The sequence below is a fragment of the Sciurus vulgaris genome (assembly GCF_902686455.1).
Source record: "Sciurus vulgaris genome assembly, chromosome: 5".
Lineage (NCBI taxonomy): Eukaryota > Metazoa > Chordata > Mammalia > Rodentia > Sciuridae > Sciurus > Sciurus vulgaris.
In genome coordinates, this window is record NC_136465.1 from 70,898,171 (window position 1) to 70,920,249 (window position 22,079).

General features: G+C 46.8%; 1 protein-coding gene across 2 annotated transcripts in view; it reads left to right on the plus strand.

Annotated features, from left to right (window-relative positions):
• The window catches only part of PRMT8 (protein arginine methyltransferase 8), a 92,003-nt gene that overhangs the window by 27,652 nt on the left and 42,272 nt on the right, over positions 1-22,079 (plus strand). For both annotated transcript variants that reach the window (XM_079142006.1, XM_079142007.1), the window contains 2 exons: positions 8,735-8,920; positions 19,539-19,694. In XM_079142006.1, the coding sequence (XP_078998132.1) occupies positions 8,735-8,920; positions 19,539-19,694 (342 nt within the window). The remainder of the gene's footprint in view (positions 1-8,734; positions 8,921-19,538; positions 19,695-22,079) is intronic.

A 22,079-nucleotide genomic window follows, 5' to 3' on the forward strand; every position in this document is an offset into this window, starting at 1 on the left:
TGGCAAGGTCACAAACCTGAGAATGGCAGAGCCCAACTGATCCCTGATCTTCTGCTATTAGAGTTAAAGAGCTTTCTGGAATCTTTGACTGCCTCTCTTCCAGAGGACCTTGGCTGGCCCTGATTTGGTGTGGGAATCTTAGTAGCACCCAGGCAGTGCCAAACTGGCATCTAAGGGCCGCATCTGAGCTCAGGGGATCATAGGGGAATGGAAAAGGCAGGTGACCATCCTCAGCACTGTCAGGACCAGTGTTGGTAGGCATCATGCAGGGAGCTTGGTGAACATGCAGATTGTAGGGTTCTCCCCACCCATTTTGATGCATAGGGGGTGGGCCTGAAAGCCACCCCACAATGATTGACACAGATTGGAATACAGAAACTGTTCTAAATCAGAGCCCAGATTGTTTCCCTCAGAACATTAGTTTCTAGCATTTTGATAGATTTCTCAGGAAAAAAAATGCCACAGCCATAAATTTGGTGGCACTATATACCCTCATTTCTGCTTGCAGATTTACAATTATTTAGCAAATGAAAGGCTTAAAAGTATCACAAAGAAGAAATCTCTTCAGCTTATCTGCACAAAGGTACTTGACCATGGAACACTCTCTTGGAGTACCTAGTCTGTGGAACACAGTGTGGGCAATGCCAGTTTAGACCAGTGAATCTCAAACTGAATAGTATATTGGAATCCCCTGGGGGCCTTGCTGAGCACAGATTGTTGGCCCCCCCACCCCTAGGATTTCTGACTTGGAGGATTCTGGGAAAGCCCAGACATTTGCATTTCTTCTAAACCCCCAGGTAATGTTGATGCTGGTGGTCCATTGACCACACTTTGAGAACCACAGCCCCAGGCTCCTTTGTAAATCCCAGCTTAGCACCTCCCAAGTACTGTACTCAGGAGAGTGGGAAGGTGGGGACAGATTGTGGTGGGTGACAGGACCTGAAAGAAGGGACTTCCGGGAAATGCAGCCTCAAGGGGTCTTGACTCCAAGGTCACAAAGCAGTACATGAGGAGGGCTCAAGAAACCAGAGTTACAGCCAGAGACACTGTGAATAGGGAAGACAAATGGATGACAGTAACTGACACTCAGTGGCAGGCAGCAGTGGCTGCCTTGGCCCCTGCATTTATGGTTAGGGAAGGGGCATCTTGAGAGTGTCTGTAACTAAGAAGCCCACTCTAGGGGTCTAGGGGTCCTGAGGACGACTCTTGGCAAATGGGCTAGAGCTAGCTGGAGAACCTTGGAGGCCAAGTGCAAGAAGACGACAGAGATGTGCAGAACCAGGTGCACTGGACCCTTCCCTGCCCCACCCTAGACTCCTGGAGTTCTGGACCCCAGGGTAAGAGGCAGTGGACTAGAGCTACCTGCTAAATCAGGCTGCTTCCATCACTGGAAGCACATAGGCCGGGGGTGGGGTGTATTTCAAGATTACCTTGTGGGGGTCCCTTCCTGCACCCATATGTCAGGAAACATAGGTGAAGGAGAGCAGATAGAAAGGTGGAACTCAGGTCCTCTTTGGCCAAAGGCAGAGGTGAAAGCTACCTATATGTAATGTGATCTTAGGCAGCAGGAGAAGTCCAAATGCCCAACAGAGCCCTGCCTGGCATCCCACCATTAGAATGCTTTCCCTCTGTGTAAAATTCTGGTCTCTACAGGCAGACAGATGGTGCTAGTCGAAGTAACTCTTTATGTGAGTACTGATGAAAAGGGCCAAGTTCAAATCATGGCCTTGCGTGTACAGATGGGGATGGAGATAGGGTGCGGTGAGTGTCCAGGGCAATGCTGCTGGAGGGGCTAGCTGCGAGGACAGGGTTGGGGGAGAAGGTGAAGGCAGCTGGGAAGGGCAGGTGAGGTCCCACCCCTCCTCTGTACCTCTGTGGTGTCCCAGCTCCTGCTGACCTGTCCTCTGTCTTCCCACCTCAGGACCTCCAGGCAGGCGGGCCACTGCTGTGGATGAACGGCTTAGGTTAGAAAAAGCTCTCTTGACATTTGAAGAACAGAGCAGGATTTGGCTCCTTTAGTGGAGCCTCTTGTTCTCAGGAAAAATGTTTTACAGCTTGGGCTGGTGCCAGTAGGAGCCATTTATAGCCCAAAGGGCTTGGGTTAGCTTCAGCTGCCTGGTGCAGAAAGCACTGGCTTCTCTCTACTCTCTGCACCTTCCCACTTTGAAAGAAGCCCATTCCCTCCACTCTCCTTCCCCAAAGCCTCTTTCTCCTCTGCCATTCCCCGCCCCACCCAAATTTCCTGCTTTCTTGAATGTTCCATTTCTAGAACCACCTCTGGCTTGCTTGTGTGACCCTAAATAAATTCCTTTTCTTATGCTGGTCTCAGTGTCTCCATCTGCAACCTGGAGCCTACTGTCTGCTCCCTTTTAAACTCGGTCACCTTGGAGAAGTGCCTACATGAGCTTAGTTTCATGGAAGCACTTTGCTCTGGTCAGTCAGTGCCTGTTGACCCTCTTTCTGCCCCTATGCTGGGGTCCCTGCCTGGGCCGCTTTGCTACCCATTTCTTTTCTTTTTTTGGTACTGGGGATTGAACTTTGGGGCACTCGGCCACTGAGCCACACCCCAGCCCTATTTTGTATTTTATTTACAGGCAGGGTCTCACTGGGTTGCTTAGCACCTCGCTTTTGCTGAGGCTGGCTTTGAACTCATGATCCTCCTGCCTCAGCTTCCTGAGTTGCTGGGATTACTTTGTGCACCAATGGCCCTGGCTTTTGTCACCCATTTCTGAGCACAAGGCCTGGCCTCTTGCAGTAGCTTAGTTGAGCTCTATGGACTGAACTGAGCTCGCCAAAGCATCAGTGTTGCGAGCATGGGCTTTGGCGTCAAATAGATATGGTTTACATTCTGGCTCTGTTACTTGCTAGCTCTGGGCTCTGGCAAATGACTCAAATGTTGTGGAACTTCAGTTTTTTTGTCTGTAAATTTCAGCACCTCATTGAATTATTATGAAGATTTTGTGAAGTGACATTTGTAAAGTGCTTGGCACAGTGGGCCCTCAGAGATAGGCATCATTGACAACATCCTTCATCATCTACTGTCCTTTTCAGATGGAGGTGGGTTAGGTAAAAAATACTCTCCTTGACTCCCCACCCATGTCTGGGAAATCCTACCCATCCTTGAAGAACCAGCCCAAATGCCACCTCCTCAGGAAATTATCTTCTTGGTCTCCAAATTTTGTGCTCTGATGTCCTTTGTCTTATCGCAGTGTTTTGTGGGACCCAGACCTGTTCACCAAAGTAGAGTGGGCAGACTAGGAGAACGCCTTGTTGAAGATGCCCCTGGAAAGTTCACCTGGAGGCAGAGCACATTTTTGAACAGTCCTAGTCAGCAGTTGACATTAAGAGTAGAAAACGAGTCACAAAATCACACAGTGGTACGTGATTCTCAGCAGATCAGGACCAGAGACCTTCAGCAAATAGCAGTGGCCTGAGTCTAGTGCCTCAGCAGGAGGTGGGGAAAGAGCAGGGAAGGGTCCTTTCCTTGTACTGGGTCCCCAGGCACCTGGGTGGTACCAGGGTAGAGGTGACTACCCTGTGCAGAAACAGCTGCCAAAACTGGAGAGCAGGTGAAGCAGGCAGGGCCAGGACTCTAGGGCAGTGAAATGTCCAGAGAGAAGGGACTTGGGTTCTGGGTGTGTACTGGAGCCATCATAGCTGCCACTGTGGGGAGGTAGAGGTACTGAGCTTGGGAGTGAGTTGGGCTGCACATCCCAGTGTGATTCCCAAATCTTTTGCTGACTTCTCAACATGTACCAGATGATTTGAAGTTTGAAGACTTTGCTAGGAGCCTCTGGTTGTCCAGTGTGGTCTCAGGAGGAATTAGGCTTCTGATTTTGCAGATGAGACTATGGGTATCCCCCAAACCCATTTCCTGTGCTCTTCAAGTCTTTCCAGGGACCTGAGTAGGCACAGATGAGCCAAAAAAAAAAAAAAAAAAAAAAAATTTTTTTTTCAAAGCCTCTTCAAGGACCTTCATCTGTGGTGGAACCATCTTTTATAGTAGATGTCTGGATTCCTGCACAGGTTCCTATTTATCTATATGGCAACCTATAGGGTTCCTATGCATCTCTTGTTCCTTCCACAGGATCTGCACAGTGCCTTTCTGTGACAGTTCAGTGGGCATTTGTAGCTGATGCCTGGGCCACTTCTCCTTCTCACCAGAGAGAAGACTTCTGGGAGAGGACATACCTAAAAGACCAGGCACAGAGACAAGTTCTTTCTAGGAGGAGACTGAGCTAGTCTGGACTGGGACACTCACCTCTTTGTCCCTATGGCCTGTGGCTATTGAAGTTCCCACCTGCCCCCATCCATTCATCCCTTTGTCTTATAAATACAAAGCATGGTCCATGATAGATACTTTGTAAATTGGTTCTTGGGAAAGCAGACTCAGGGAATCCTATGGAAAAGGGGATCTTGGAATCAGGGTTGAATGACAGTTATGGGTTGCTGGAGGTCTTGTAACCTTGACATGAAAAATGCCTGCAGCAGCTAAAAGTTTTTCTCTTCTATATATTAAATGGAGTCAATATCAGGGTCAGCTTCATGTACAGAGCCTCCTTCAGCATTGGAGGTGGCTCTGCACTGCTTTCTGAACTCACTGTCCTCCTGGGGAGACGAGGCCCAGAGAATCCTGTCGATCTCCCCCTGGAGCCCTTTCCTGGATACAGGAGTGCAACACTTGGATCCTGCCCTCTCAGGGGAGGGTCAGTCACGGTGCTGGAGGAATGAGTACCCCTCCTTCCCACTTTGTTGTTTGTCCCCCTGTTCCTCACCCTCTCTCCCTGGGTCTCCTGGTGCCTCTATGGTCCTCAGAGGATGGTGACTCTGGCTTCTCTCCTAGGTCCATCCTCACTCCCACTACCCTCCTTCCCTCGAACCCTCTCCTACATGCACCCTTTCAGGACTCATCCCCAGAAATTGTTTCCAAATTAGAGTCCCAGCCTCAGTTTCTCTCCAGAGATCTAGGATTAAGTTTTCATTTCTTTTTCAATATTATTACTTTTTGCTATTTACAAAAGTGGCACAATATTAACAGCATATATTTTAGAAAATATTAAGCAAGTGCAAGAAAAAAGAGTTACCTATTCTTAGCTGAACATCATGCAATAGTCACTGCCAATCCTGGTGCCTTCTGAGTCTCCCTCCTTCAAACGCAGGCATGAATAGGTATTAATTGTTAAAGCACAGCCACACCTCTGTTCCTATTGAAGCTTGTCATCTTCAACCAGCAATTGATTTCACTGTGTGTTTGTGTTATTAAACACTCTTCCCATGACATCTTTAATATTGCATAACATTCTACTGTGGAATACACTGTAGTTGATTTAATTAGATTTGTTTTGCAGAGCATCTAAGTTGACTATTTTTTTGCCATTATGGATAACACCATCATGAAATTTTTGTAACTACATGTTTATGACTTTAAGATTCTTTAGGATAAATTTTTAAAAGTAATTATGGGTTAACAGATTTGTGTTTTAAAAAATTCTTTCAGTGACTTCCCAAAAGTCTTGAGCTATTTACATTCCCACAAGAAGTATAGGAGGGCACCTATTTTTCTACGACCCCATATGGAGACCCCCATTACAGTTTTGATGGGGAGCAGATGTATTTTTTCTGTTGTTTTTGAATTTGCCTGACTTCTGGTGAGTTTTTTCCCTGCATGCTAATTTGCTATTTATATTTATTCTCATATGAATAGAGCACAAGACTCTTTATTCACATTAAATTGGGGATGTTCCCCTCTTCCTTACTGGCGTGTTAAGAGCTCTCTCCACATTAAGGACGTTAGCCTTTGTCACATGTGAATATGTATTTCCCAGTTTGTCATTTGCCTTTCGATTTCGTTCATGGTATTTATTGACTGGAACTGTGTTAATATCTGCTTGCTAGGCATTTTGTCTTATATGACTCAATGACATTTCAAACTCCACATATCCAAATTGAAATTCATCGTCTCCCCCACCCCCACCTGCTCTTCCTGCTGACTTGCTTATTCTGTTAATGTCACCAACATTTCCCTACTCACCCAGGCTTGAAATGTGGAAGTCATCTCTGATTCCAGCTCCTCTCTCCCCCACGTGCCATCGGTTGCCAACTCCTATAGAGTCTATTTCTGCCTTTCCCTGGCAGGCAGCCCCTCTAACACCCAGTAGTTCGGTTTCTCTTTATTTCTTGACTGGACTTTCAAAATAGCCTCCTAAATTCATCCCTGGCCTCCCTTATCCCAGTCCCTCTACTCCTTTCTCCTCCTTGCCCCCTCCTGTATGCTGCTATGGCATTCATCTTCCTGAAGTAGAGCTAAACATAGAACTCCCTGGGCATGAGAGGCAACTGCTCCCCATCGTCTTCTGTATTTAATTACAACCCCTTAGCCTGACCATATTTTTCTTTTAACTGAATGAATCCCCCACTATCTCAGCTAAGCTGCTCCCAACAAGCTCAATGCCTTCCAGCCCTTTACCATTTTTCCTCAGCATCCTCTCCTCCTAGAATTCCCTCTGACCCTCGCCACATACCAAAAGTCCCCACCTTACCAGCTGTCCCAGAATCTCCTGACTCTCGGAGTAAATTCTTTCTCTTTTGAACCCTCTGAAAAATTTCCTTGAACTTCTTTTGTAGACTACACCTTATTCTAGCTTCTATGGAGCTGTTGAGAATTTTAGGGTCTAGAAAAAAGAGTCTTTAGAGGGTACAATTCCCATGTCTCTGTTTCTTTCACAGGATCCGCACAGCACCCTGCTATAGCAGAAGTTCAATAGGTATTTGTGGAATTAAAAGCAACACTGTATGCAGCTGAACAACCAAGTATTGAAAAAGTCACTGCTATTTCCTGCCGACTCACAGCCTTCTGGGAGATAGTTTATGTATTAGCCCATAGGTAGAAGACAAATCCCCTCTGCAGGAGGCCAAGCTGGGCTGGCAACCATTGGGACCAGAGATTGACTGATAGTCATCTCTTTGAAGGCCCCCAGATTCATTTGTCTCTTTGCATCATGCAATGTGCAGGGCATGGTAGATGGTTCATTAGTTGGCTGTTGGGGAAGGAGACTCAGGGAGCCCATGGAAAAGGGAGGCTTGGAATTAACTGAATGACAGCTAAGGGTGCTAGGGACTATGACCATTGTTGTGTGCAATTCCTAGACCCTTTAGGAATTTTTCTCTCCTTAACATATTTAAATGGAGTCAATATTGGGGTCAGCTACATGCACTGAGACTTCTTCAGCTTTAGAGGTGACTCTGCAGCCTGCACGGGAGTATACAATTGACACAGTCTATTTTTAGCCTCCCAGAGACCGTGACCAGCATCCCAAGCTGAGAGTGGGCACACCTGCTGCATTCTAATGAGGCAGCCCCACTTGCCTCTCTGCCAGCCAGCCCAGGATCTCGTCGACCTGAAATCCAATGTTGCTAAACTGGGAAGTCTGCTTATTTCCCAGAGGTGGTAGCCTAGATACACCAGGAAATGCGACCATCACACTCCCCTGGCTCACTACTACTCTCCAGCCCTGGACAAGGGACATTCTTTGGGCTAAGTGCACCACATGAAGGAGAAGGGATGGAATTCCTTGGATCTTTTATTTCATCTGCTCTGTTCTAGGATCCCTCTGTTTTCCTTAAGAGTAAGTTTGAGCTGACCTAGTTCATGGAAGAGAAAACTGAGATATAAGTGGGAACATGATTTATGTGACCAGAAAAATAATAATAATAATAGTAAAAATAATTAAGCACTTTCTACGTTCTAGGCAGTGTATGCCTACAAACTCATCCAAATACCCTGACAATTCTTTCAGGCAGGTTTTATTATGGTCTATACTTTACTGAGGAACAAATGGAGACATAGTGGTAAAAAATGACTTCAGGGTCACAGGGCCAACAAATAGCAATCAGTTTTCTAGTGTTGTAACAAAATACCTGAGGCTGGGTAATTTGTAAAGAAAAGAGGTTTATTTAGTTCACAGTTCTGGAGGCCCAAGAGTATGGCATCAGCTTCTGCTTGGTTCTAGTGAGGGCCTCATGGCAGGTGGCATCACAGTGGTGGGAGTGTGAGCAAGAAGAAGAGACCACCTGAAGAGACAGGAAGGAGGAAAACAGAGAAGGGCCATTCTTGTTCTTTTATAGGGACCCTCTTGAGAACTACCCAGGGTCCTACTAGAGAGCTATGTCTGTCCCTTCTGAGGACACTTCCCAATGATCTAATCACAACTCACTAGGCTCCACCTCTTAAAGATCCCATTACTTCCACCATGGCCACACTGGGGACCAAGCCTCCAACACAGGAACCGTCAAAGGACAAACCGGAGAAGCTAGTGAATAACACAGCTAGGGTCAAGACAACATGGACTTTGCTCTGGAATCTACATTCTCAGCCACCTCTCTGTCCTGTGTCTCTTTCCATTTTTTGAGACTTTCCTATTCATGTCTAAAGGAAAATTTGTTTTCCCCATATCACAGATATGGAAACTAAGGCCTAGATCAGCTCAGGTCACCTAGCTGGCAAGAGCTGGAACTGGGTCAGTCCAGGTCATTTGAATTATCAGTAGCCTGCCACCTCTCTGAAAGTCACGGCCATCCATCTGACTGCCAGTGAGCTTGAAGGTGTCATCAGTGTCATCAGCACTTCAGAAGGCCTGCTGAGGAGGATTGGAGAGGGCGTGGGGGAGGGGACAGGAAGAGGAGTGAAAGATCCAAGGGTACCTGTTAACAGTGGGTCTCCTTCTCTCCTCCTCAGGTGAACAGTCCCCCCTCTCAACCCCCACAGCCTGTCGTCCCACCCAAGCCTGTACAATGTGTCCATCATGTGTCTACTCAACCCAGCTGTCCAGGACGGGGCAAGATGTCCAAGCTGCTGAACCCAGAAGAGATGACGTCGAGAGATTATTATTTTGACTCCTATGCCCACTTTGGGATCCACGAGGTAAACGTTCTAACCAGGGGTGGATGGAGGGCAAAAGGGACAAGTTCGGTGCTGCCATTTTGTCATTGTTCAGGGGGCAGCACAACTCTGGACCACCATGGAGTGAATTCTCCCAGTGTCTGCAGGTCCAGGCCCTCTTCCCATCCCGTGGGACCTTCTGGGGGGCCGGGCTAGGCTGGCAGCAGGCCCACAGGTACAAGCGATTGTGTGTTCCACAGCCAGGCAGAGGGCAAGGGGCATATAGGGCTTGTTTGTTTGCATTCCAGGCCTGTGTCTCTCCCCAGTCATGAGCCCTGGACATCCAGGGGGAACAGGATGGTGTTGGTCTTGCAAGGAGCTCAAGTGCTTGCAGCCAGTGTCCTTCTGGACGTCCTGATGTCCACTCTTTAGGCCAATGAACATCTCCAGGGCGAGAGCTGTGGGACGCTTCCCTGGCAATCTGGCTTAAGTCTGATAGCTGATAATGCTCTGGAGGTTCTTAGGTCTAAAGGCCTGTCTTCCACAGGTACCACGTGTTAGCCACAGAACAGAACAGAGCCTCCAAGCAAGAGGCCTCTTGGGCATATAATGGTACCTCTACTCTATACCTCCTGCTATAATTCCTAACAGTCCTAAGTCTCCCGAAATCAACAACTAGCATATATTGAGTGCTCACTAAGCCAGTCACAGTTCTAAGTACATTAAATGTCTCATTTCATTTAATCCCAATAAAAGCCATATGAAGGAAATATTTTCATGATCCTCTTATGGTATGAAGAAAACATTGGAAAAGAAACAAAAGTTTCCTTGCTATGCAAATGCAGTTTCAAATTAGAGGCTGCTTTAAGCTCTGCCTATAGCCATTGCTTGAAGGTGTTTAATAAGAATAGCCAGCATTAAAAAAAAAAAACAAAAAAACCTTAAGTGCTTACTGCATGCTGGGTGTAGTTCCAAGCATTTTACATGATTGGCTCATTTACTTCTCCAGTTGGCCCTGCGAGGTTGGTATTATTATTTGCCCCCATTCTACAGATGGTCTAGGACCCTAAGAATCAGATCCACTCTCATTATCTGTGCTGTTTCACAAGGTCATGAGCTGGTGATAAAGACCTAGAAATTGAACTTCCACCTTGCTCCAGGGACTTCATTCCTAACTGCGATGCCATCCAGCCTCTGCCTCCTGCCTTCTTCATTCTCTTTCTTTCTTTTTCTTTTTCTTTTTCTTTTTTTTTTTTTTTTTGGTAATGGGGGATGAGCACAGGGGCACTTAACCACTGAGCCACACCCCTCGCCCTTTTTAGTGAGACAGGGTCTCACTAAGTTGCTTAGAGCCTCGCTAAGTTGCTGAGGCTGGCTTTGAACTTGCGATCCTCCTGCCTCAGCTTCTCAGGCTGCTGGGATTATGGGTGTGCGACAACCATGCCTGGCCTCATTCTCATTCTTTCTTGCTGGAAACCATAGAGTCAAATGGACTCGTTTGTTCCTGCTGGTTTCTCGGTAGACCCACATGGAGGTGGAGGGTGCAGGTGGGGCCCCTTGGTTACTTCTAGACTCGGGACTCGCCTCATTTACTCCAGGGAGGCTCAGACTTTGGTTCCTTGAGAGCTGCCCTCTATATGAGACCATCAGGCCTGGGTCTGTGGGCCGGAGGGTTGGGACTGGAGCTCATTTCTGAGGGTCCTCACCAAGGAAGGGAGTTAAGTGCCATCTTGGGACAGGTGGGTGGACTAGACCAGCTCACTATCAGGGTGAGGCCTGGGGACATGCACAGGACCCTGCTCCAGGCCTGTGAGAAGCTCTGGGAGACCTCTGCATCTCCCCCTCCTCAAGATCCTTTCCCTAATTAAAGGTCATGGCTGTGTGACAAATGCTAATGAGCCTGTGGCTCTGGGTACCTATTTCAAGGCACACTCCTGTGAAGAAAGAAAAGTGCCCCAAATACCTCCCCTTGGGCCAGCCTGAAGTCTTCCTGCTAGAAACCAGCCAACCATGACATGCACCCCTAGCCAGCCTTCCCCTTTCTTCTCCCCGACCTCCCACTGTCTGCACTTTTCCCCAGATTAGCCTGTCCCCAGCTCTGAAATACTGGGCCACCTCTGGCACTTGGAACATGCTCTTCTGGGCTATTTTTGATCTCTATAATTCCTTTAGGACTTCATGTCCCCAGCTTGGGACCCAGGACTTGGCCAACTGTCTGATTTGCAATGGTCTGTTGACATGGCTACTAATCTAGTCACTCAGGCGATGCCTGGTCAACACCATGACCCAACATCAGAGGACTATGACTTCTACTTGGCAGGGGTCACCTAGGGCCAACAACTAAAATACCAGACCAGGTTCCCTTAATTTTGTGAATTGATAGAAAAATCAGACTCGTACATGAACATATGTAAAGCTAATGCAGACAGAGCAGTAGACTTAAAGGACCTGCCATCCCCAGAAAGCACTTGAGTCCTAAAAGAGTTCTTAGCAAACTTCTCATCAGAAGTACTTCTGCACACCCATTTTAAATCCTCCCTCTGCTGCTCTAGGCCATTCTAGACCCTGGCTGCCAGAGAAATTCACAGTCCTTTAAAACAGGGCAGCTTCCTTCACCCCTGAGGTCTCCTCCATCTCCTTTTCAGTCTCCAAGATCATCTGGAGGCAGGGGCACAAGAAAGGACTCTTAGCATTGTTCTTGCAGGCAATGGCCTCTGTTTCTTGTTATCAAGCACTAGAGATCTTGACCCAGTGCCAGACAGCTTGCGCTGATGCTCTTCCTCCTAGGTTGAGGTGAGACCCAGGTCTTACCACGTGGAGCTGGGCTGGGGCTTGGCTGCCCTCTCTTCTCCATGGGGTGGGGGTGGGGCACAGCAGCCTGCTGATGAACAGTGGTCGGTGAGTATTGGGAAATGTGATGCACAAGGATCAGGTTTGATTAGCCTGTAAATACAAATAGGAAGTGCCCCATGCCCAGGGGTGCAGTGGACTGTTGGGTTTCCAAAGATCATAGCAGGAGGAAATTATGGACACTTCTGCTCATCCTGTCCCACAACTCCATTCAGAGATGACTTGGTACCCAGCCTCCTTAGAACAGGGACTAGGAGAGGAAAGTTGTGGCCTTCGAATCCAAAGCCTCTCTGAGAAGAATGGACTCCAGAACAAGAGCAGGAGTGACAGACATGTGTTTCCTGAATCTTCCACCTAGAGAGGAGGGGTGGGTTCCTGATGAGAAGTCAGACCCCAGCTCTTTCTGATGAGAAGTCAGACCCCAGCTCTTTCTGATGAGAAGTCAGACCCCAGCTCTGACTTCTCATCCTCTCTGGGAGTCAGCGCTGGGCTTGGTGCCTCCGCCTCAGGAAGAGACCTGGACAGTGTAGCTGTGTCCTGCGCCCCAAGCCCTGGGCACAGATCCCACTCCTGGCCAGCTCCCTTCTTTGGACAGTCTTGCAGATTCTGTTGAAGTACATTCTTTGGGGCCTCATTTCCCAGCAATTAGTTGATGTGCTGTCATGTGTTTAATAGGCGAGGAAGCAGGGAGACAAAGCCATCCACAGCTGGGGGCTGGGAACTGCTTTCGACAGAGAGTGTGGCATGTTCCTGTCTGAAGACATCTCTGGGGCATCCTCAGGGGAGTGGCTGGAGCAGGGAGGAGGAAGTGAGAGGGAGCTCTTTCTCTCCTAGGGCACAGCTTTCATTTTCCCAGCACTTGGACCTTGCTCCTGTGCTTTAGGGTCTTAGGAAGGGGACAAAGAAGCGACAGAGTTGTGAATCAAAACAGGACACCTGGGAAACTCCTCATCAGCAAAAAATAGGGTCTCCGGAGTAGCTCAGCTAATCCAGGAGAGGCAGTTAGGCGAAGACAGGATTTCTGACACCTTTGTCATGATTTTCCTGCACACCTTCAACTAGCTCCTTGCACAGAAGAAGAAAAGGTGTGTAGTTATTAGAAAGATCCAGAACTTTTTTTGCTTCACTTGTGTGAAACTTACTATACTTATTCAATCAACCCAATAGCCCTAGAGAGTAGGTGCTATTACATTCCCATTTTCCAGATGAGGAAATTGAGGCTGAATGATAGACGGGGTCAGAAGAGCTCAACAGCAGTGGAGGTAGATCTAAATGCAGGAATTCTGGTTTTGGCATCTGTGCACTTAACTATATGCCGTACAGACTATCCTATTTCCTGAGTTTCTACTGTGCACCATGCTCTGTGCCTAGTTCTGGAGATACTGTCTAGTGGTCTCATGGTGTGGGATACCAGAGATCCCTTGGAAACAGAGAGGTTTAAAGTATTTGAAGACAGAAGTAAACACAATCTAACTAAACTTGTTCTACTTCTAATAAAATCAAAGATATCAATCCCAGGTAGCAGGAAAGCTGTGGCTAGTCTTTGTGACTTCCTTTCACTTTCCATATCTCACAAGAATCTCCCTCACTATCTGCCTTAACGGGAAACATAAGAGAAAGAGAATTCTGGGAAATGCGGTTCAGCCTACCAAGGTGACATAATCATCATAACATGTGTACAGAACTCCAAAAAACATGGATGGGGCAAAACCTGAAGAACTAAAGGGAGAAAAAGACAAATCCCTAATCAGTCAAATATTTTTAGGACATTTCTCTTTGTAGTTGATAAAAAAAAATACACAAAATAATCAGGATATAGAAAAACTGAATATTATAAACAGCCTGTACTAATTGTCATTTATAGAGCATTGCATCCCAAACTAGGGAAGACACATACTTTTCACATACATGGAAACATTGACTAAGATAGATCACATGCTGGATGTGTTAGTCAGCTTTCTATCACTGTGACAAAATACCTGAAACAAACAACTTAAAAATAGGAAAGTTTGATTTAGCTTACAGTTTTAGAGATTTTGGTCTGTGGGCAGTGGGCCCATTGCTTTTGGGCCTGTGGCAAGGCAGAACATCATGGCAGTGAGCATGAAATTGCTCACCTCGTGTTAGCTGGGAAGCAAAGAAAGAATCATGAAGGGGCAGGGACACAATATCCCCCTCAAGGACATTTCTTCAGTGACCTAATTTCCTTCTACTAGGTCACACATCCTAAAGGTTCCACCACTTCCTAATAGCACCATGGCTGGGGACTGAGCATTTAACATATGGGCATTTGGGGGACATTCAAATCCAAACTATAGGAGTCAAAAAAAGATCTCAACAAACTTGAAAAAACAAAAATCAAGCAGTGTGTTTTTGTTAAAAATACCTTAGAAACCAAAATTAGTAGTTATCCAGAAAGTCTCCAAATAATTGGAAATTAAGCAGCACCCTTCTTAACAACTCATGGGTAAGAGACAAAAATACAAGAGAAATTAGAAAATATTCCAAACTAAATGATAGTGAAAACACAACGTATCAAAATTTGGGGGATACAGTTAAAGCAATGTTTAGAGGGTGATTTATAGCTTTGAATGCTTATGTTAAAAAATGTGAAAAAAAAGGTGTAAAATCAATGACCAAAGTGTCTCCCTTTTGAAACTAGAGAAAGATGAACAAATAAAACTTAAGTAAGTCGAGGAAAATAAATAATAAATATGGGAACTGAAGTCAATGGAATAGAATCAACCAAGAGAGAAAACCAATAAAACCCAAAGCTAGTTTTTGAACAGACTGAGAAAATTGATAATGCCCACCTAGACTGAGCAAGAAAAAATCCCAGAGAACCATGAATAGAGGCAAGGACATCACTGTAGTTGTGTGGACACTCAGCAGGCAAGAGAGAATTGTCACTGGTCCACCCATAAATTTGACATCTTAGATGAAATGAATAAATTCATTGGAAAAATACCTTGTCAAAGCTGATACAAATTAAACAAGTTTAATTCATAATTAAAACCTTCCCTCAAAGGAACCCCAGCACCCCCCCCTTTTTTTTTTTGCACCAGGGATTGAACCCAGAGGTGCTTAACCACTAAGTCACATCCACAGCCCTTTTTATTTTTTATTTGGAGACAGGGTCTCATTAAGTTTCTAAGGACCTTGCTAAGTTGCTGAGGCTGGCTTTGAACTTGGGATCCTCCTGCCTCATATGGTTTTACTAGTGAGTAATAGCAAGTATTTAAAGAAAAAACAAAAAAAACTCACCTTACACAAACTTTTGTGGTAAGTGTTGAGAAGAGAATACTTTCTAACTTATGAGATGAGCCCAGAAGAGCTTAACAGAGAGGGTAGAAAGAGATTGCAGATCAACATCTTTCATAAACACAGGTACAAATATTTGTCACAAAATGTTAGTAAACAAAACCCAGCGATGTTTAAAAAGGATGATACAGCATGGCATTCAAAATCAGTCTGTGGAGTCACACATTAACAACAAAGGAGGAAAGTCATGTACCATCTCAATAAATGTAAAAAAGGCAGGTGACAGAATTAAATACCAATTCATGATCAGAGCTTTCAACCAGTTACAAATAAAAGGAAACGTCTTCAGTCTGATAAAAGACATTTACAGAAAGCCTGCAGCTAAAATTTTACATGCTGGTGACATGGTTTATATTGGAACGGAGGAAGGATGTCTGTCCTCTGCAATTTGGATCAACTTTCTCTTGCCAGAGCAATAAAGCAAGGGGAAAGAACAAAAAACAAAAGGCATACAGATTGAGAAAAAAGAAAGAAAGCTAGTTTTATTCATAAGCAACAAAAATTTCTATATAGAAAAATAAAGAGATCTAGAAAACAAACAAAAATCCTACCATATGGCATGGGCAAGGCTGCAGGATACAAGGTCACCTACGCACTAGCCCCTTGGAAACACACTTTTAAGAGGTGTCACGCTTGACCATAAAATAGTTAAGAATCAATTTAATGAAAGAAATGCAAGATGTCTGCACTGAAATCTATAAATCATTCTAGAGAGAAATTAAAGACCTAAACGAATGGAGAATTGTTATCATGTTCTTGACTTGTAAAACTCGGTTTTGCTAAGGTAATGATTCTCCCCAGATTCACCTACAGATTCGCTGTAACTCAATCAACCCCAGGGGGCTGCTCTGCATGAATTAATAAGCTGATTCTAAAATTCACACCGAAGTGCAAAGGACCTAGGAAAAAAAAAAAAAAACAAATGACTTTTGTAACATAAGAGCTAAATTGGAAGACTTTCATGACTTTATTTCAGAGTTGATATCAAGTCATCAAGTCAGTGTGGAATTGTATCAGTGGAGCAGAGTATATATCTGAAAGCCAGCTGCATGAACTCGGTTGATCTTGACCGAGGTGGCAAGGTCATGTGAGGTGTGGGGGGTGACAGTCTCTGCAGTCAGTGGTGCTTGGAACATTTACTTGTATGACAAAACATAAGGTCACAACTTGCCTTATCCAAGACACATAAAGACATCTGTCATGAATCAAGACCTGAAAGTAACCACAAAACTTCTGGAAGAAAATATACACTACCGTTGTGACCTTGGGATAGATTGAATAGGGAACAAAAAGCACTAATCAAGAAAGGGGAAAAAAAAAAAAGCCAGACAAATGGGCCTTTATCAACATTTAAAACTGACTCAACAGACATTGTTGAGAAGAGAAAGGCCAACCACAGATTGGGAGAAGATATTCAAAATACTTTATATAGCTGGCAAAAAGAACTTCTTTCTACAAATACATGAAAAAACGTTCAACATCTCTAGCAATTAGAGAAATGCAAATCAAAACTACACTGAGATTTCATCTCCATTCAGAATAACAATCATCAAGAAAAAAATAGCAATAAATATTGATGAGGATGTGGGGAAAAGGTCCACTCATACATTGCTGGTGGGACTGCAAATTGGTGTGACCGCTCTGGAAAGCAGTATGGAAATTTCTCAGAAAGCTTGGAATGGGCCCACCATTTGACCCAGCTATCCCACTCTTTGGTTTATACTCAAAGGACTTAAAATCAGCATACTACAGTGATGCAGCTACATCAATGTTTATAACTGCTCAATTCACAATAGCTAAGCTATGGAACCAACCTAGGTGCCCTTCAACAGATGAATGGATAAAGAAAATTTTTTTTTTCTTTTCCGTGATGGGGAAACCCAGGGCTTGTGCTTGTGAGGCAAGCACTCTACCAACTGAGCTATATCCCCAGTCCCAAAATGTGGTATTTTTACACAATGAAACATTATTCAGTCATAAAGAACAATCAAATTATGGCATTTGCCAATAAATGGATGGAACTGGAGGTTATCATGCTAAGTTAAATAAGCCAGTCCCCAAAAACCAAAGGCCAAACGTTCTCTCTGATATGCGGATGCTAACGCACAATAAGGGATGGGGAGGGAAGAATAGAAGTTCATTGGATTAGAAAAAGGGAATTAAGGGAAGTGGGGGGGGGGGCGGATGGGAAAGACAGTAGAATGCATGGGACATAACTTTCCTGTGTTCATATTCATATGAATACATGACCAGTGAAATTCCATATCATGTACAACCACAAGGATGGGAAGTTATATTCCTTGTATGTATATGTCAAATACTAAATGTATAGCTTTACTAAATGTATAGCTAAAAAGAACACATTTTTAAAAAACCTTATTTTTAGAATGTGTCAACTCCTACAATTCAGTAAAAACAAGACAAACAGCACAAGGAAAAAAATGTCAAAGGGCTTGAACAGACAAGTCACAAAAAAAGATAAATATGAATAGTGTTATGGTTTGAATGTGAGGTGTCCCCCAAAAGCTCATGTGTGACACAATGTAAGAAGGTTCAGAGGAGAAATGATTGGGTATAGCCTTAACTTAATCAGTGAATTAATCCCAACTGAGTGGAGGCAGGTGGGGTGTGGCTGGAGGAGGTGGGTGATTGGGGGTGGGGCTGTGGGGTACATATTTTGTATCTGGAGAGTGGAGTCTCTTTCTCTGCTTTCTGATCATTGTGTGAGCTGCTTCCCTCCACTATATTCTTCTGCCATAATGTTCTGCCTCATCTTGAGCCTGAGGAATGGAGCCAGCCTTCTATGGACTAAGACCTATGAAACCATGAGCCCTCAAATAAACTTTTCCTCCTCTACGATTGTTCTGGTTGGGTCTATTTTTAGTAGCATAAAAACTGACTAAAACAAATAGCCAATGAGCACATGACCTACATCAGTAATTGTGGAGGAATTGCAATTGCAGCTATAGTGAGACACCAGTTCAAGGTCACTAGAATGGCTAGAATTAAAAAGACTGACAATGCTAAGTTGCTGGGATGAGAAGCAACTTGAATTCTCAAGATGTTGCTGATGGTGGCATAAGATGGCACAACTCTTTTGGAAAAAGATTTGGCAATTTCTTATGAAATTAAAGGTGCATCCACCTTAAGATCTAGAAAATCCAGTTCTAGGTATTTACCCAAAGCAAAGAGGAATGTGCATCCTCCAAGATACTAACACAGGGATGTCTACAGCAGCTTTAACAAAAAACCAGAAACAATCCATAGACGCGCCAACAAGTGAACAGACAAAATAATCGTGGTGTGTTTACGCGATGACGTCCCATTCAACAACAAAAGCTACGACAGAAGACAAAGTGGGGTATGTGCATCATCACGGATGAAGCTCACAGCTGGTGTGGAGCAAAAGAAGCCAGACGGAAAAGGGGCACGCCATCCAGTTCAGTGTGTCCGAATGTCTAGAACAGGCAGGGGACGCTCTGGGCGCGGAAATCAGAATATTGGTTTTGTGGGCTGGGGAAGGGAAGGGACAGTATGGGGGGGCAGGTGAGGCACTTTCCAGGGCAAAGGAAACATGGAGGATCTTGCATGTGGCAGTGGTGCCGACGTGTATTTGCTAAAATCCTTGCACTGAGCCATTTCAGTCATGTGCCACGCTAGGGTGGTCCAGGCGCCCAGGACTGCATAGAGGCTCACGGTCCATGAATTGGGATCCCAGTGAGGTCCAAGCTGTCTTAAGTTTGTGTGATGTTCACACGGTGAGGAAATCACGCAATGACACACTCCTCAGATGGTATCCCAGGCATGAAGTGATGCATGGCTGCTCTTAAAATCTGAGCTTTTTATTGTATCCAAATTATACTTCGATAAAGTTAATTTCTGTGGGAAAAAAGTCAAACCAACACTGTTAGTGATGAGTCAGCTGAGCATGTTTGTCCATAATTTGAATGTCCAGAGATCCCTGCCTTACCATCATACACAGATTAATCATGTTCTCATTGGGCAAGAGACAATTTTCACAGGTTATCGGGTTCCTGTTTTTACAAAGCACTTACTTTTGGAGAGAGAAGCATGTTTTCCATTCTCAGAAACAAAAACCCAATGAAATGAAAGAACACACACATTAAAAGCCTCCTTGAATAACCTGTTCAATAATTCTCTTGCCATGGCGGAAAGTTCTGTTTCAGATCTAACTTAAATCTCTCATACTGTGTTGAAAGGATTGCTCCCTGGGTTCTTTGGTACAATGGAGCTTTCCAAAGCTTGGACATGAGCTTCTCTTCTGATGGTTCCAAGCTGTCTTTCTGGGTAGTTTGGAATGATGCAGGGAGACTCCAGCCCAGATGCCCCACAGTACTTTTCCATGACTATGCCCAGCGATATTGAGATTCTGGAAGCATTTCTGGGATGTACGGGGGTGCATGACCTTGATGTGGCCCTCCTGTGCCTGGAATGCGGTGACCTTGCCTTCCCTTTCCTTTCACCGCAGGAGATGCTGAAGGACGAGGTGCGGACGCTCACGTACCGGAACTCCATGTACCACAACAAGCACGTGTTCAAGGACAAGGTGGTGCTGGACGTTGGGAGTGGCACTGGGATCCTTTCCATGTTCGCTGCCAAAGCAGGGGCCAAGAAGGTGTTTGGGGTGAGCATGCCACGCCCCCCTCACCCCTTTGCTGAGCCAACCCTCCGGCCCCTCCTGGAAGTGCAGGCCTGCTCCATCTCTCTGGCTGGAGTCACACCTTTGAGGTGGAGTAGAGAAAGTCAAGCCTGGCCCTCAGGAGATGGGCAGGGTCCCTGTCACCAGGCATGGCCCCACCCTGGCTCCTTGCCCGGGTGACTGGTGACATTCCCGAAGAGCTGTCCTGATTTTTCGGCTTCATCCTTAAATTCTAGTGCTTAGTTCCGCCCTTCGCTGGTCAGATGTGAGCTCTGGTTCCACCCTCTGCCCTTCCACCCATCACATGTGTGACCTTGGCCAATTGCTTCTCAGTGTCCCCATCTGTAGAATGGGCAGATCAGCCAAACCTCGCCCACAGGCTATGGAAACGCTTAGAAGGGTGCCGGGCATATGGCCAGAGCTCAGCGCTTGTTACCATGGTTGAGAGGGGGCCCTACCAGAGGGCAGGCCGACTCCCTCCTGTGTCTTTAAAGGGCAAGTTGGTCCCTTTAAATTCTGCTTTGGCGCTGCAGCCCTGGAGGGGGGGGGGTGCTGCTCCGGAGACGCCGCCCCTGGCTCCCACAAGCCTGGAGAGGGAAGGGGTGGGAGAGCCTGCAGCTGAAAAGAACTGGGAAAGAGCTCTGTGCTGCCGGCCACGCCTGAAATGCTGCTGAGGGTCCAGGGCGGGAAATGAGAGGCAGGCTCCAGCAGGCTCCAGCGTGCACATGGCCAGGCCCTGGGGCCACTGAGCAGCAGGCGGGGCTCCCTTAGAGTTGTGCTGGGCCACCCTGTGGCCTGCCCTGAGGAGCTCCAGGCTCTTGGGTGGACCAGAGCCCTCCAAATCCCCCTGACCACCCTTGCGCCCGAGGGTGGCCCCTAAGCCTCCAGCAGGAACAGTGTTCCTCCTCCTTTATGCCACTGGGTCAGTGACTCAGAGTCTTCTGGAAACCTGGGCTGTCCTGAGTACCCCGGATGCAGCCTTGACCAGGAACTGCTGTGAGGCCTGTGCTGAGGGGAGGGGCCCACGTGATGCCCACGAGCCACATCGTCACCGTCCCCACTGTCATCATCATCATCACTCCTGCGGCCCCTCCCCACCAGGCTTCCTTCTCTAGGCCCCTCTCACCAGGACAGAGGACCCCGCAGGGCGCAGATTCAACCTGCGGTGAGATCACGTGCCCTCGGGGTGCCCTTGGGGTCCTGTGGTGCTCCCCGCCTGCTTTCCCTCCCAGCGCCCAGACCCCGGTCAGCACCGGCCTGGGTCAGGGACGGGACTGAGCTGGGAAAGGAGTGCCACCGTCCCTGGCTCCTGAGTCATCGGGGGCTCCAGCCAAGGAGCTGTCAAGAGCTCCCAGCTGTGGAGACTTGGCACAATCTGCCTGCTTCCCGCTCGTCTCCAGCAGCTCTCAGGAACAGCCCCACCACGTGGAGCCGGGCTTCTTTCCCGATGGCTCATTTCACAGGCTCCTCTGTTCCAGGGCGAGGGACGGCCAGGGGGAGCGGGGGGAGACCACTGTCAGCGTGAGAAGTGGAGACAGAAGCAGAAAGAAAGAGAGACATGGAGAGAAATGGAGAGAGAGAGATGCAGAAAAGTCAGAGAAACAGAAAAGGAAGTAGAAAGCATGAGAGAAGAATGGGGAAAGCAGAGAGTGTTCAGAGGAGAGCGAAGAGCAGACAGGACAGGCACACAGTGGCCTGGCCTGGCCTGGATGCTGTGGGCAGCTGGTACTGGTGTTTCACGCCTGGACCCACTTCTTCCTCACGGGACCGTCTGAGATGGGGTTGCCACTTGTCTCAGGGTCCGAGAGGCCCAGTTAGGAGGTGGTAGAGGCCAGAGCCAGAGCGGAGTCCAGCCCCTTGGGCAAGATCCTGTGTTCTTTAGTGCTAGACTCAGTAACCTCAGGGGGATGGCGTGATGGGTGGCAAGGGGGAAGAAGAAGAGGACAGCAGGATTCTGAAGACCCTGAGACCTGAAGGCCAAGGGTAGGGCAGCTCAGGGGAAGGCAGGGCCTGCTGGGGCTGAGCTTGGGCCAGAGTCTGCCTGCTTGGCCAGTACCCTTTCCAGCCTCAAAGGCGGACACTGGATTGTCAGAGACCCCCTGAGTGCTCCTCTGCAATGAATTCTGAAGAGAATGGTCACTTTTTGAGGCCCGGGGGCAGTCTGAGATGGGGACCCCCTGTAGAGGTGAGTCAAACCCCAGGACCTTAGCATAGGCCAGCCCCTGTGGGCCAGCTGAGGAGGTAGGGACAGCTCTTAGCAGATGCCCATCTGTTTCTAGCAACAAAGATCAGATCCTTTATTATGGGCTGCAGCTGAATGTGAACCCCTGGTAAAGACAGTACAACTTAGTGGAAGTACACTGGACTTGA